At 46.5% G+C, this 14,712-nt stretch overlaps 1 protein-coding gene across 1 annotated transcript in view; it reads right to left on the bottom strand.

The window, feature by feature from the left end:
- Positions 1-12,271, bottom strand: part of MARCHF4 (membrane associated ring-CH-type finger 4) — a 95,224-nt gene extending 82,953 nt beyond the window's left edge. The window contains exon 1 of the mRNA XM_088519594.1: positions 11,825-12,271. Within this exon, the coding sequence (XP_088375720.1) occupies positions 11,825-12,271 (447 nt within the window). The remainder of the gene's footprint in view (positions 1-11,824) is intronic.
- Between the last annotated feature and the right edge of the window lie 2,441 nt (positions 12,272-14,712).

Genomic DNA, 14,712 nt, shown 5'->3' with positions numbered 1-14,712 from the left:
GGCAGAGCACGTGTTTTCCAGCTTCTGCTGTCCCAGGATCATCTGCCTGCACTGTCTGTTTCACCAGCGAAACCTGATCTCAGTGGCCTCCTCACATCCATTACAGGGAAAAACAACTGGATCCAACCCAAACACAAAACAGAACTGGTAGCAAACCTTCTGCCGGCTTCAGAGGAGATGGCAACATTCACCCCGTATGTTTCTGATCCTCTTAAACATACACAGAGCAGCTCAGTTACACACACACACACACACACACACTCAAACTCCCTGCCTTAGCAAATAATCTCTGAAGTGGAACCGCACTGGCTGCTTTGTGGGAATCTATAAGCCTGTAACGGTGTCTGCGTTCCCCTTGGTTTGCCACAACAGTAATACCCTCTGCAGAGCTCCAGCAGCTTAGTTCACTTCCCCACTTACAGAGGTACTTTGGCTGCCTCTAATTAGAGCTTGTTCTCTCATTAGGTTGTGAAGACTTATTTCTGATATTCTCCCTGCAAAGCACGATCACTTTGGACTACAGTCTGCCTTGATCTACAATCTCCCCCTCAGTCACCTGGCTCTCTACTCCAGTTGGGCTTGCTATAGTGATCTAGGGACTGCTCTGTAGGCTTGGGAAAGAGGTACCACCATCACTCAAACTGCTAAATATGTTGATTCAATCTTCAGAGATTCCTACATGTCCATCTCTGCACCTCCTCCATGCCTGGTGGCTTGAAGGGCAGATGTTATCCTTAGGCTGGCTGCTACCACCCTGTCGTGAAGTGTCCTTGGAAAAGGTAGATTGAACTAACACCTCCTCAAGTGTGGTCAGCGGAGAAGACTCCAAAACTCTTATCATGTGCTTCCTTGGTTTTCTTAAATGTGTAATTTTCTGAAATCCTAACATATCACACTCAAACTTGTGAGACTCGGATTCTGCTGAAGATGGATCTTTTTCCAGTCATTGTTTTTAGCAGGAAGATGATGGGGAAAAAAGAGTTCTGAGAGTAACTGAGCTAAACAAAGTGTAGTTTCCACCATCTCTGTGTCTGGAGGGTGGCTTCTTTGATTTCTAATAGGGGTGGACCTCTAATGATAGTTCTCCTAATGGGGTCACTGATTTAATATGGGGGTGTGCCCCAATTGACCACCTGTTTTTATATAACTTATAAGAACTTAAGAATTATACAGCCTTTAAACTTTAATCTGCTGCTTAGGGAAGCAAGATAGAAAGAGAGAGAAGAATATTTTTCATTTTTAGTAAAAATACATTTTGAGAGAAGCTTTGAACAACATTCCAACCAAATTAAGTGAAAGCAGAAAACTAAAATAGCCTGTAGAAGGGAGAATGACTGTGAGCTTCCAGAAGCAGCAATTACAACAGAATGCTTTTGTTTGTTATAAAGAGACTAATGGCTGTTTTGGTAGTCATTAGACAATGTGTAATAAATTTCTCCTGTATTGTGTATTTTTAAGGATTCCTAATACTTCAAAGTCTGCTTTTGCAAAATTGAAAGCCTTATTTACAGACCTCTTTTAGATTATCCCTCTGTTCAATTTAAACAGAAACAGTTTCTACTCAGTCAAGCTTTTCTACAGCTATTTTTCCTATAAGAATCAGATGTGAAATAGCATCACCTCTTGGAAAGTTAGTGATAATTGGATCAAGAAGTGTCTGGGCTATAACAAACAGAAATATCTGAGCCTTTACTATTATTAGTAATGTTTGTTCTCATTCTCCAGTCTGTATCTGGGTGAATAGTGTCCCTTGATATTTATGACTACCATCACAAAAATCTCAGCCCCTGTCCAAATCCACCCTGGGGAGCTAGAGCAGACATTCAGTACTCTCTCTTGTACAGTTCCTCCTAAAAATACCATAAAGGCTAACTAGAGATTTTATTGCTGTTTTCAGCCACCTCCTGGTACAGATAGGGCCAGACTCTTCTCAAAGGGTGGGTGATCATAGTCTAAGAAGCCAGAGACACACGTTGGGACATAGGAAATCCTGATTAGAAATCAGGAAAATCTTTTTCATCCTGAGAGTGGTCAAGTATTGGCCTGGGGCCCAGAGAGGCTAGTGGAATTTGGAGATTTTGAACACTCACCTGCAAAAGGGTCTCTAGCAACCAACCTAGGTGGATCTGTTTTGGATCTGACAAGATGACCTCCAGAAGTCCCTTCCATCTAAAATTATTCTGTGGTTCTGTGATTTTGCTTGATCAGAGCTATAACACTCAGACATTTGCTTTGTATGCCTAAGCACGCCTCCAAGGAGAGGCAGCTCTTGTCTGGTGACACCAAGAAAAGGTCAAAGAGGAAATGAACACGTGAGGACTGGAAAAGAGAATGTTGATTCCCTTTTTTCCAAGAGGGGAATCTTTTTTTGCCAGCTAACCCAAGGGTGACTCAAGTTGGTTTCCAAAGATGCACACACTGTACAGTACTTACTGTGACAGTAAAGACAGAAAGAGATCTGGATGAGGACTGAAGCAAATAAAGTTGGCAGAACTGACTTTAATGGTCATCTAGTGGAAGAAATGGATGAGATAAAGTTGCTAAGGGTGAAGGGGAAGAAGCTTTGTGAGATGTCCATTAGGAAGTGGAGGAGGAATCATGGGCCACCCAGCCAATGAGAGTGTGACTGAAGAAAAGGAAGAAAACGGGCAATGAGAACAAGATTTCAAGCATGGTTAGCTGAAGGGCTAACCATGGCCTAACCATGCCATAAAAAGTCATGTTCAGCCTTGTTGAGAGTGACTTACTTAAACTAGAGTCAAAGAGTGGACATCTGAATTGAAGTAATGAGGATCTCTTTTCCTGTGCTTCCTATGGCTATATGTGAGCAGTGGCAGGAACAGCTCCAGCCATGCCATAGCCTCATCTCTGGCAGCCTGCAGATTCCTCAAGAAAATCCAGCTTTTTCCTCCTCCATGAGTCAAGACAGAAAATCTCATGTCATTAGTGGCATGGAACAGAGTAACAGGCCCACCTGGAAGAAGTTGCTACTATGAAGAGGACAACAAGGGAAAAAAAAAGGATGCAATTCAGTAGGGTAAGTGTAGGTTCTCCGTTAAGACAGTGATGTCAGCTGCATAGATCCAGGAGGGAGAAGAATCCTGAAGGATGTGGAGATCGTATGTTATTAGAAGTTGAATATGAATCAATAGTCTCAAGGGGTCTTTGCTCTGAAAAAGAGAGAAAAAAAGAACAGAGAAACAGAGAAAGAGAAAGAGAGAAAGAGAGAGAGAGAGAGAGGGAGAGAAGGAAGGAGGGAGAGAAGGAAAGAGGGAGAGAGGGAGGGAGGGAGGGGAGGAAGGAAGGAAGGAAGGAAGGAAGGAAGGAAGGAAGGAAGGAAGGAAGGAAGGAAGGAAGGAAGGAAGGAAGGAAGGAAGGAAGGAAGGAAGGAAGGAAGGAAGGAAGGAAGGAAGGAAGGAAGGAAGGAAGGAAGGAAGGAAGGAAGGAAGGACATCTGCTATTTGTTAAACAGAAATCATAATCTCTCTGCACTGCTCAGTACTGACAAGGAGTCAGCTGGACTATTTTTTCCAAATTCAGACATTGCATTTAGAGAAAAATATGGACCAATTGGTAAGAGTTCAGGGGAAAAAACCCAGAATGATTATAGGTCTAGAAAGAATGTCATAAGAGGAAAGATCAAAAGAATTTGTATTGTTTGGCCTAGCAAAGAACAGGGAATGTCATGGCTCCAGTTTACAAAATCCTCAGAGAACCAATTTTCCTTATATTTACATACAGCTACCTGATGATGCACTCAAGTACTGAATGCTTTTAAAAAGGAAAAGAAAAAGGAAAGAATAACCTGTTCTTCTGTTGGAAAGGGCAAGAAGTGGGTACCAAATGCAGCAGAAAAAAATCAGGTCAGAGATCAGAAGAAACTCACAAACAAGAGGGATTATGAGGTCCCAGAACGGACCTGTAACAACTGCTGGGCCGAGCTTCTGCCAGGTCAGGAATTAGTTGCGTAGATTATAGATGCGTGAACTATTTGATCACTTGAGAGTTGGGCATTGACCAGTGCTTGGACAAGATCAGTGCACGGATAACGAACAGAAACTAAACCCACAGCGTATCAGAGGTTATTATAGTAATCACAGGAAACTACTTCAAAGAGGTTCCAGTCACAGGGATGTCTCCATCAAAGGTAGGCAAATATCCCCAAGTACTCAATCCAGGACAGACACACTTTAGCAGTGCTTCCTATACAGAGCACTTAGATACAGACATATACTTTCTGCATGGCATAGCTAAGCTTATGTCCTATCATAAACTTAAACACATTGCCATTTTTTGGTAGGACTACATCATGAAACAATCACTCTTGGAAAACTTCTCCAAATGCAGAACAATATACCAAAAAAGCAGTAGCAAGTTTTGGTTCCCACAATAACTGACAGAATAGCAAGTTCATCATGTCTCTCTCGTTCTGCAAAGTTGCTCTGTATCTGGGACCAGCAAGTCTAAAAAGATTTGAGGTTCAAGGAGTACAACTGACAATCCTATTCTCCAACCATAAAGGAAGTTCTCACTGTAAAGTTCATCTACAAAGGAAAGAAAACTTTCTCAGGAACTAGCTCAAGACTTAATTACCCCATCCCTTGGTCAGTTTACACAATTTTCTCCCAAGTATAGCAGTGTTTCTCCAACAAACACAAAGCATCAGATGTAGAAAACAACAACAACAACAACAATTGGTTCATCATTCCTGATGTGTCTGTTGATTTTAGTCAAGAAGGAGAGAAGGAAGAGGAGGTGAGAGGGGGCTGCCAAAGAGTTTAAGACTATGACTGATGAAATGAGGCATGAGGATTGCAGGATCTGAGCCCTATCACTGGAACCAGTCTGTCCACCAGCATTTTGCCTTATCTCACCACTTGTCACAGAGGTGCATGGGGACACCAGATTTATTACCTACATAAGTTCCCAGTTCTCACTGTTTTTTTCCTCACCAGCAGAAAGCCATCACTCATCACTCTCCACTGCTGACAACATAATCTGTTCTACTGTAACCAGTGATAAAGCAAAAAAGGGTTGGGTGTGAAAGGATGGGGGAAGCTAAGAAAGTCTTCAACGTCAGGCAACTTATTTTAGCCAAGTAACTACAGTTAACAAACAAAAATAAGAAAGATAAAAAAGTTAACATGCTATTTTGCAAGTATTATTTTGGTCTAGTTTTCCATGGAAGCTATTTTTTCTCCTGTCTAATAGGATACCAGCTTCTGTTAAAGCTTTTGCTCCTGCTGAAGCTCTGTCCTGCAGGGACTCTCCGTGTGCAGAGGAGCTGAGCCAACTGCAATCTTTCCCTCAATAGGACAGACATTACTGGTTTTCTTCATTCAGCCACACTTTTCATGAAACTTGCAGGAATTTAATGCTTCTCCACTCTCTGCCAAATCTGAAATTGGCCGAAAGGCTTAGAGGAGGGATGAGCGTAAAGCCTAATAGCTAGCACAATCACGTGGCTTTGTTCCTTTAGAAATCAGCTAGTAAAAGAGATGGGGTGATCACAGATATGGACCAGTAATTATAGTCTATCTTACTATCTTACCCCAGGCCTAGGATTGAATAAAACAGATTGTTTTAAGCTAGTCCACATCATTAAATCAGCCCTCCGCATGGTTGGTATTCTCCCAGGAGCTAAGGTGAGATGAGGTAGCCATGCAGATTGAACCATCTCTGTAGCACAACCTGTTGTGTCTGCCCTCCCTGCCCAGCAAAGGGAGGATTTTAGGTGTGGGATTGGTGATTGAATGGTAGCTGAATTTTCTCTACCATAAGAAATCGGTCTGGAGAGCCGCACAACCTCAGAGAACATGTTTTCCAACTGATTTACTCCTTCGCACATGCAGGGCATCTCTGCAGGCATCATCTGCAGGCATAATCTCTGCAGGCTCAGCACGTTCAGCTCTTCATGAAGTGATTCTAGGACAGCTTCCACCCATAAGCCTTGGACCAGGTCCTGGCCCAGGGAGGGTAGTCAAGGTTGAAAGCTGTACACACACGTATTCAGCTTTCACCATCTTCGAGCCACATGCACAGCAGACACGTAGCACACACACAGCATCACAAGTGCTATCAGTCATCCAGCTTTTGGCATAACCATATTTCTGACTTCTGGACCATCCTTGAACAGAAAAGCACCAACATGCACAAAAGGCTGCCACCAAGGAGGCCTTTGCTGTGAATGAATATTTGCTTGATAGACAGCCTGAATGCAATCCAGTTTTGTATGAGCAGAGCCCCTTTGTGGAAATAACAGTGACTCTACAGATGCAAACAATGGAGCTACATGTTTTTGCATTGCTTGTTCTGTCACTAACTGACATCAGCCACTGTTAATCATGGCCTGAAATGTATATGTAAGAAACAGTGACACAAACACAGACAAGTTCCTTCATGAAGCGTTTTATATGGGGGAAAATGAAAAAAAAAAAAAGAACTGCTCCTTAGGCTAGATAGTGGCACTGAAATAAATGGGTCAGGCATCAGAGTTTCAGCAGGCATAAAAAGTGAAAACCCCATCTCCTGGAGCAATTAAAAGTCAGTGGGATTAGTAGCCTTCACTAACATTTATAGAAACTCTGCTGTGTGCACAACATTACCAAAATGCAGGGGTCAAGTCCCTCTCTACCCCTTTGCTCTTAAAGTTAATAGGAGCTTTGCCAATCAACTCTGTGGCAACAGAGTCCAAATCTAAAATAGAGGATACACAGGACTATGTTCAGCTGATGGCTTTTGCTGAAGCCAAAAGAAGTTCTGTACAGTATGGATCTGATCTTGGGACAGGTAAAACAAGAGAGTTATTTATAAGGGTATTAAAAGTGAAAAACAGAAAGGGAGAGAGGTAGATTGAATGTCACAGGAAGCTTCTTCCTTGTTTTTCTACCATAAATTGCAATATTCATATTGAAATCTAGAGGGCTGTGTCCCAGCACCTCTTAGGCTTCTGTTGTAGCCGGATTGGCTGTTTTCCAAAGAATGATTCTCCTTCTAACATCAAGTAAATGAATCATGTGAGACTATACATGTGAAGAAGGCCATGGATAGGACACCTGCACAAGAAGCACTGTTGTTACGTGACTGAATGTGTTTGAAAACAGTGTGCAGATATTCTAACCAGTTTGGACAGATCCCACTGAACATCATCTCTTCTTTTCCTGAGTTTCCCCAGCTTTTCTATGTACTTGCAATGTTGGTTTTATAATTGCTTCATCTTCCATTCATTCGCTATCAAGCTCCTGTCCTGAATTCTGCCATAGGCTGTCTTTCTCCTTTACAGCTAACTCTAGAAACCAGCTGCCTGATTCTGCTCTCTCTTAAAAATAAAAATAAAAAAAAAAGTGTAAATCAGAAATCCAAAATCAGTGGAGAGGGGCCTGGAATCCTTTTTATAGAGAGGAGAAGCACCACAGTGAGCTCCTGCACGCCGAGAGAGCAGTCTGTGGGGTGGGGACATTTCCTGGCTCCGTTCATGACTTCTCTGCAGAGCTGCCCAGCAGGACGCTGAGGATGGCTCCTGCCCCAGCCTGCAGTTGTTGCAGGAATGGAGCTGAGATTCGCACTTGTTATCTCAAACAACCCATGCTACCGACCAGCCATTAGATGGTACTAATGATTCATTACTTCTGTGCTGGGGCTCCAGGAATAGCATTTTGATGGAGACTGAGGAATTAGGAGCAGGAACAGGAAACAGGAACAGAAACAGGGATTGGCAGGTGGGCGCAGAGCTGCCGTGTGTCTCATCTAGTGCACTGCCACGGCAAGGGGCCAGAGCCAGGTGCTTCAGGGGAACCAGAAACACTCCGGGGAGAAGCTCTCGTCACGTTTAGGGCTGAGTTAGCTTTAGGGGGGCCCTGGGCATGATGGGTGGCCACTGCTATCATACTGAAGACATGATGCTACATGTGCATAAAATCCAGACTTTTGCATCTAGGGAAATGGCTGCTGAGCTATGGGGCTACAGTCTGGCCCTCAGGCTCTCCCCATTTGGTGTTACCTTCATCTCTTCTAGCTTGGCTTCAGATTTGAAACATGAATCTTGCTTTTAGACATATTACCATCAATTCCAATGACTCTATGCATCCTTAATTACCACAGAGTTTTACTATTCTTTACTAAACTTAGTTAACCTCTTTATCTTGCTAACCTCCTGCAGCATGGAGCAACACAGAGTTCCACCACCTAAGGACACATCACATGGAAATGCATGTCCTGTTACCACCCATAAGTTGCCTTCTCTTCCAATTTTCTCTAAGGTCTTCATGTTCTCACATTAAGGAGCTGGCATCCCTAAAGCCTGGATGGGACTTTGAGGTGGAAAGGGTAGATACAGTGTCTGTTTTCAAACATTGCTCCTGAGCACTGAGCTAAGTTCAAACCAGCAGTCTGCAAGCACAAGTGTCCATAGTCTATTCTCTTTCATTCTCCTTAGCTAACCAATCCTATTTACACTGACTTCTCAAATTTCCATCTTTACAGTATTTTTTTTCTCAGAAAGGAGAAATAAGAGAAACACAGACAGAAACTGACAGGTAAAAAAGAATGTACGGGCAATCTAACTGACAATCTAACAAGCAGTCCTTGAGACATGCTGATTTCTAAATGATCTCCATTTCATTTAAGAATGTTTCTCTATTTATTTTCAGCACAACTACCACCAACTCTGAGATCCTAAACCCTGTCGTACTGCCAACTTCTTGTGACACGGACAAGCAGTTTATCAACTGATGTAAAGGGACTTTTCACCCCATGCCTTTTTTCTGCTGCTTTCCATAACATGCTCTCAGCTTGGCTCTGTACCAAGCACTATGAAATGTTTGTGGGAGTGGAGCTCATCTCAGTTTCTTTCTCTTGCAGAACATTGTCAAAGATCCAGGAAGGCAGACAAAAATCAGCAAATGCAGAGCATTAACTAGGCAGAGTATAAACCAGAATAGAAGAGAATACTCCAGGATCTTTCTTTCTCACTTTTCCCCCAAAGCTCTGCCTTTCTATTCATGGTCTCTGAACTAGCTGACACAATGGACATTTACTCAGTGAGATCTTTGAGAATACAGAGCAAGCCCCTGAAAGGCAGTGCCATTACTGAGCACGGAGCCCAGCCCATCCATCAGCTTTCATAAAGTTAAGCCCTGGTTTTCAATAAAAGCAGTTGCCTCTCTCAGCTGCCATCCTTGAGCAGACATTGCTCTTCCTGCCCTATACTTGGGAGCTCAGACATTCACCTGGTCATCACATCCACTCTTTTTTGCCTGCATTACTGGTCACTCTTGAGTAACATGCAATGATCAAAACAGTTTTACAATAATGAGCTTTCCTCCTTCCTACGGTACTCAGCACATTTTTAAATGATAGAATCAGCTTACCCATAAGAGTCGCAAACAAACACAAGGAGCTTAAGATATAAGTAATTCAGTAGCCTCAAGTATTCTGCATGTTGGACAGCCATAAATTTAAAGTGAAAACCCACACAGATTTTGTTTGGCATTAGATGTTAAATAAAACCCACTTTCGAAGCCAGCTTAGTAATAAACCTTTTGGACTGTTGTATTTTTTTTAAGAAATATCAAAACAGGATTAAAACATCTTTTTGAGACTCACTGTCATTTTATCTGGGGAAAAAAGCTTACAGCGCCTAACAGTCAATTTATAACGAAGGCTTTTGTTCTCAGCAGTGCGATGCAGCCCTGTGAATTTGCCCACAGCCGCAGCAGTGCCATGTGTTTTTGACAGGTAAAGAAAATACTCTTCATTTCTGTCATTGTTATTAATCTGTACAGTAAGGAATTAGCAATTACATTTTGTGCCCAAATAGATACATTTTCATGAGGATCTTGGTAATGCTGGAATAGAATAACATGCATTTATCACTTCTATGGTTATGAGGGTCCAAAGACCCTAGGAAGGGTCTTTGCTCAGCTATTGGGTTGGAAAATGAATGAGAAATAAAGGCTAAAGCAGCAATAACCACCACCATAAAAAGGAAGAAGGATTTCAGGATATAGCCTAGTTACAATTTTACTGGAGTAAAGACCAAATAACCAAGGTGCAGCATAACCTCAGCTGCACCGATTCAGTTCTCATAGTTGCTCTGAACTTTGTTTCTCTGAGGCTGTCGTCAGGATCTGACCAAGCGTTAACACCCTGGGATTTGGGCCCACTTCTGCTTCAGAGCTGCGCCAAGTTGAAGGGTTTCAGATACCCCTCAAGACTTGCTAGTTAAGAAAAAAATCCTTTGCGAAATAAGGTACTGCTCGAGGACAAGTGGCAGCATCCAGCTGTAAGTGTCTTCTTACATTGCTCAGAAACTGAGAAGCAAAAAAGAGAAACCCTGGTGCAAGAATTCCATGCAGGTCACATCTGCTCAGTTCCTCACTCAGGTGGGCTGGCAGATGGTCAGCAAATAGTCTCACTTTTACAATGCAACCTACACAGGTTTTAAGTGTGAAAATTAGCATCCAGTTATTGTCAAGCGCTTATACTCTCCAAGGCAGAGAGTTACCTCTATTTTAACCGTGCTTGGGATCCGTTTGCTCACACACGTCTTGCCGGGGCCACGTCTCATGTACACAGGCAGAATGGCAAGCCAGGGAGAGTACTAGAAACATGAAATAATGCAAATTCCTAGGCAGGGAGTTGCATGGCTTCCAACTTTTACAAGAGACAAGGAGGAGATAGTCAAGTGAGGAAGGCATAAAGCACGTCTGAAAATGAAGAATGGTTTCCCCAACCTCCAACTAAAAGTCTGTCATGAAAACTGTGTCTCACAGCTATCTGTCAGCTGCAGAAACCATTGGAGAAGCCCACTGAGCACGTAGCTCTGATCCAGGAGACCTATGGGCATGACACACCGTGCAGGGCAGTGGGTGTTCACACGGCTTAATGGCAGGCCCCGCTTCACCTACAAAGAACACGAGCCCGTTCCTCCCCTCTCTGCCCCATCACCTCCACCTTGGATGGACACAAGGGAAGAAAGGATGGCAGCACAGGAGATGTTGGCATTATCCATGGGACAGGCAGGATGTGTTCCTGAGCCTGGTCTCTCCCAGATGAGTGCACTGGATTTCCTTAGCAGAGCATGCAAGGCCATGAAGGGGAAAAAATGGAATTGCACAAAGGCCGTTTGGTTTAAATTTACATTGGGTGCCAAAAAATGAAAATAGGCATCAGCCAAGCCTAACCTTGCAAACCTTGCTCATGCAAGGATCCTTCATTATCAGCGCTAACAGCACTATCCTGGGCTGTAAGTGTATCTGCATATTGGACCGTGGTCCCTCAAGCAGCAGTCTGCAGCCTTCCCTGCTGCCTGCAGTTGTGTCATCTTAAATACAAATATTCCTGTGTATATATTGCTGCATGGAAGTTGCCAGCCTGAAAATATATGAACTGCATTTAATTGTCCTTACAGGAGGAGAAAAACGCCCTGGGTTGACACCTGATGTTTCAGGGAGGTTGTGTCTCTCATTCTGCTGTGCGGCACAGGGAAACTTCGCTGGCCTGACCTCGGTCTGCAGCAGAGAGCGTTTCTGCGAGGCTGCAGCGGATCCACTTCCACCCAGCAATTTCCCCTCCAGCCAGGGCCACCCAGAGCCCGGGCCCAACGGCAACGCTGGCGACGCAGGTGGGGCTGCCTCCCGCCATGTGCTTATAGTGCCTCAAGTTGTATTTTTTAAAGCATGTGAAACCCTCCCCCTGCATCACTTCTTGCACGGCCCTGCCTGCCGGGGGGCCCGAACCCAGCCGCAGGCAGCGCTCCCCACTCGCTGCCCCGCGCATCCTAAGGGCGCATCCCACCGGCGCATCCCAGCGGCGCATCCCTCACCTGCTCGGGCCCCTGGAAGCAGATCCTGCAGAGCGGGGTGCGGATGCCGCTGTCGACGCTGCTGCCCAGCGAGTAGCGGTCCTCGGCCTTGCCTTTGGCGAAGTCGTCCGAGGAGGTGCTGCTGGGCAGCGAGGCGGGCGGCTCCCCCGCGGGGCTGCCCCACTCCTCGGCGCCGGGGCTGCCCGCGCCGCCGCCCGCCGCCCGCCAGCCGGGCCCGCGCGCCCCGGGCGCCGCCTCGGCGCCCACGGCCATGGGGAGCGGCGGCGGCGGCGGCGAGGGCGGCGGCGGCGGCGGCGCGGGGGGTCTCCGCAGCAGGAAGACCTTCAGGTCATTGAAGAGCATGCGGCAGCGGCACTTGAGGAGGCCTTGGTTCCGCAACATCTGTCTCGCACGCAGGAGCCCGCAGCAGCAGTAGCAGAAAATGCCCGCGCCGGCTGGTATTAACATGTGCCTTCCGTGCGCAGGCGGCGGCGGCGGCGGAAAGAGGGCGCGGGAGCCGCGCGCCCCGCGCCCGGGGGGCTCTGCCGGGAGCCTCGCGAGCACGGCGGGCGCCGCCGCAGGCAGCGAGGCCGACGGTAGCGGTGGGAGCAACAAAAATAGCGATAAAACCCGGCTCGGCGCCCCCGGGTTGGGTGCGGAGCGGGGTCGGTCCCCCCGCCGCCTCCGCCGACGGGGCGAGTGCCACAAGTTTGTGCAGAGCCGAGCGGGAGGCGCAAAGGGAGCGCCCAAGGGTGCGGGGCAGCTCCGCGGAGCGGGGCCGTGCGCGGGGCAGCAGAGCCAGGGCCGGCTCCCAACTCCTAAGCGTGGAAAAAACACGGCTCCGTGTCTCCGGTGGGTGTGGGGAGCAGCGGGAATATGGTTCTGTCGACGGTATTTGGCATCTCAAGTAATTTTCCTTTTATCTTCCGTTTGTATATATATATATATGTTTCCAGTTAAAAAATAAAACCCAACCACAGCAGCCCCGGTGTGCACCCAGGCAAAATAACGGCGAGGTGGGCTAAAAAAATGCAAAATTGGTCGCTGTTGTTATTATCAAAATTGCCTCTTTGAGAAAAAAAAAAAAAGACCTTCACATTGTTTCTGGGAAAACACCCTACGTTTCCAGCACTGTACTCCCAGGTGGCTTCAGATTTTGCCGTTGCCTTTAAAAGGTTTCACTGTAAATATTAAAAGTCCTGAAAGAAATAATTAGCATTCAACGAGCTAAATCCCAGATGCACTGAGATAAATATATTTTATATATAATATATATATTATATATATCATATATTTCAATATATATTTATATATTCTGACCTTCTCTCTTCCAGTAGATGTCTGGACCACACCAAAAAAAAAATCAGAGCAAAAATTGGTGAGGGCGGATGAATTATTTCCTAAACTGTTACCATCCTGGACCAAAAAAAAAAAAAACCCACAAACCAAAAACCAAAAAAAAAAAAGCCGAAATCTGATCTTTTCTTCGCATGTAATTGACCGGGGAAACGTGGATCTTACATGCTCACGTTTCCTTTCCTCCTTTCACAAAACAGGAACGTCACCAAACGCAGTGGCAGCTTGTACAGACCGCTGAGGATGGCGAGGCGGCCAGGGCTCTCTCAGCGACTGCAGGGTCCTCCTTTTGATGCATTGGATGAGGCTCCTTCTTCCTCTCCAGCACCGTCCCCACCTTCATTTTCCTCCCCTTCTGTCCTCCTCCTCTGCCTGTTGTTCTCTCTCACAGGCATTGACATTCAACCATCGCAAGGCTGTCGCACTCTCTCTGGCGGGGGGGAAAAAAATCCGATCAGATAATTCTCTTCTTCCTCCTAAAAGGCTCCGAGGGAGCACAATGCGCCAGGCGTGCGGGGAAGCATGGCTTATTTTGCTTGTGGCTCCTGCCGCTTTGGCAACGCGGAGCTGGCGTGCGCGCCCTGCTCGCTCAGCAGCCGCCTCTCCGCGCTGCCATCCGGCTCGCCGTGATGATGTTGCTGTTGCTGTCTCCCTCGGATGCAACGGGGAAGGCAGATTTGTTTGCAGCGCAAGCGGGGATTTGCAGGAAGGGAGGGGTGCAGCGCGGCCGCGCTCTCCTCCCTCCCCGGCTTGCGAAAAAAATAAAAGAAAAAAAAAGGCAAAAAAAATATCAAAAGGCGGCGGAGCTGGCGCGGGGGGGACTCGAAGGGAGAATCGGGGCCCTCCCCGCCCGCCGATGCCCCGGGCTGGAGGAGGAGGAGGAGGAGGGAGGCGGGAGGAAGGGGCTGGGCGGCCGCTGCGGCTTCAGCACCGCGAGCTGCGGACAGCTCCGCGCGGGCGCGGCGGCTGCGCGTCCCCGCGGGGCGCGTCCCCGCGGCCCTGCGCGCTCCGCCCCGCGCGGGGGCCCGGCCGGCGCTGCGGCTCTGCGCGCCCCGGCAGCAAACTTCTCCCTCGCAGATTAATGAGTCGCAGAGGATTTTCCATGGGTTAATAGGTATGATAATCGATATTTTTCATTTCACTCCGGCGGTGTTTGTTCACTGATAGATTCGTTTTGTTTCAAGAGCGTATATTTCAGTAGGAATATGGGTTTCTTGTAGCCCAGTGAAGGGTAAATGTGCCTGAACACTCATTTAATTAGAGGTTTCCTAAAGGTGACCAACTGCAGCCAAAGCTGATAGTTTTTACTCGCTTCAGCCTATTTAAAAATTTCACTAGCGGCTGCTGGAGTCCTGTAGCTTTCCTCTGCACATCGTGGCTTTCTCCCTCTGGCCTGTCTAGTGTGTCCCTGCCCCCAGATAAATGCAAGTCCACTGTCCTTGTCATCCCAACCGGAATAGCTGACAAGGTGCCGGGTTAGATGGGGACCAAAAGCAGTAGGGATGTTGATGGTGGGAAGCCTTGTGGCCTGTGCAGTCTGGCTTATGTCGGTT

Source organism: Tinamus guttatus, unplaced genomic scaffold (assembly GCF_059628265.1).
Source record: "Tinamus guttatus ecotype Peru unplaced genomic scaffold, ASM5962826v1 Tinamus_guttatus_pri_ptg000060l, whole genome shotgun sequence".
NCBI classification, from domain to species: Eukaryota; Metazoa; Chordata; class Aves; order Tinamiformes; family Tinamidae; genus Tinamus; species Tinamus guttatus.
The sequence above is the reverse complement of the archived record's forward strand: the minus strand, read 5'-3'. Positions and strand labels throughout refer to the sequence as shown.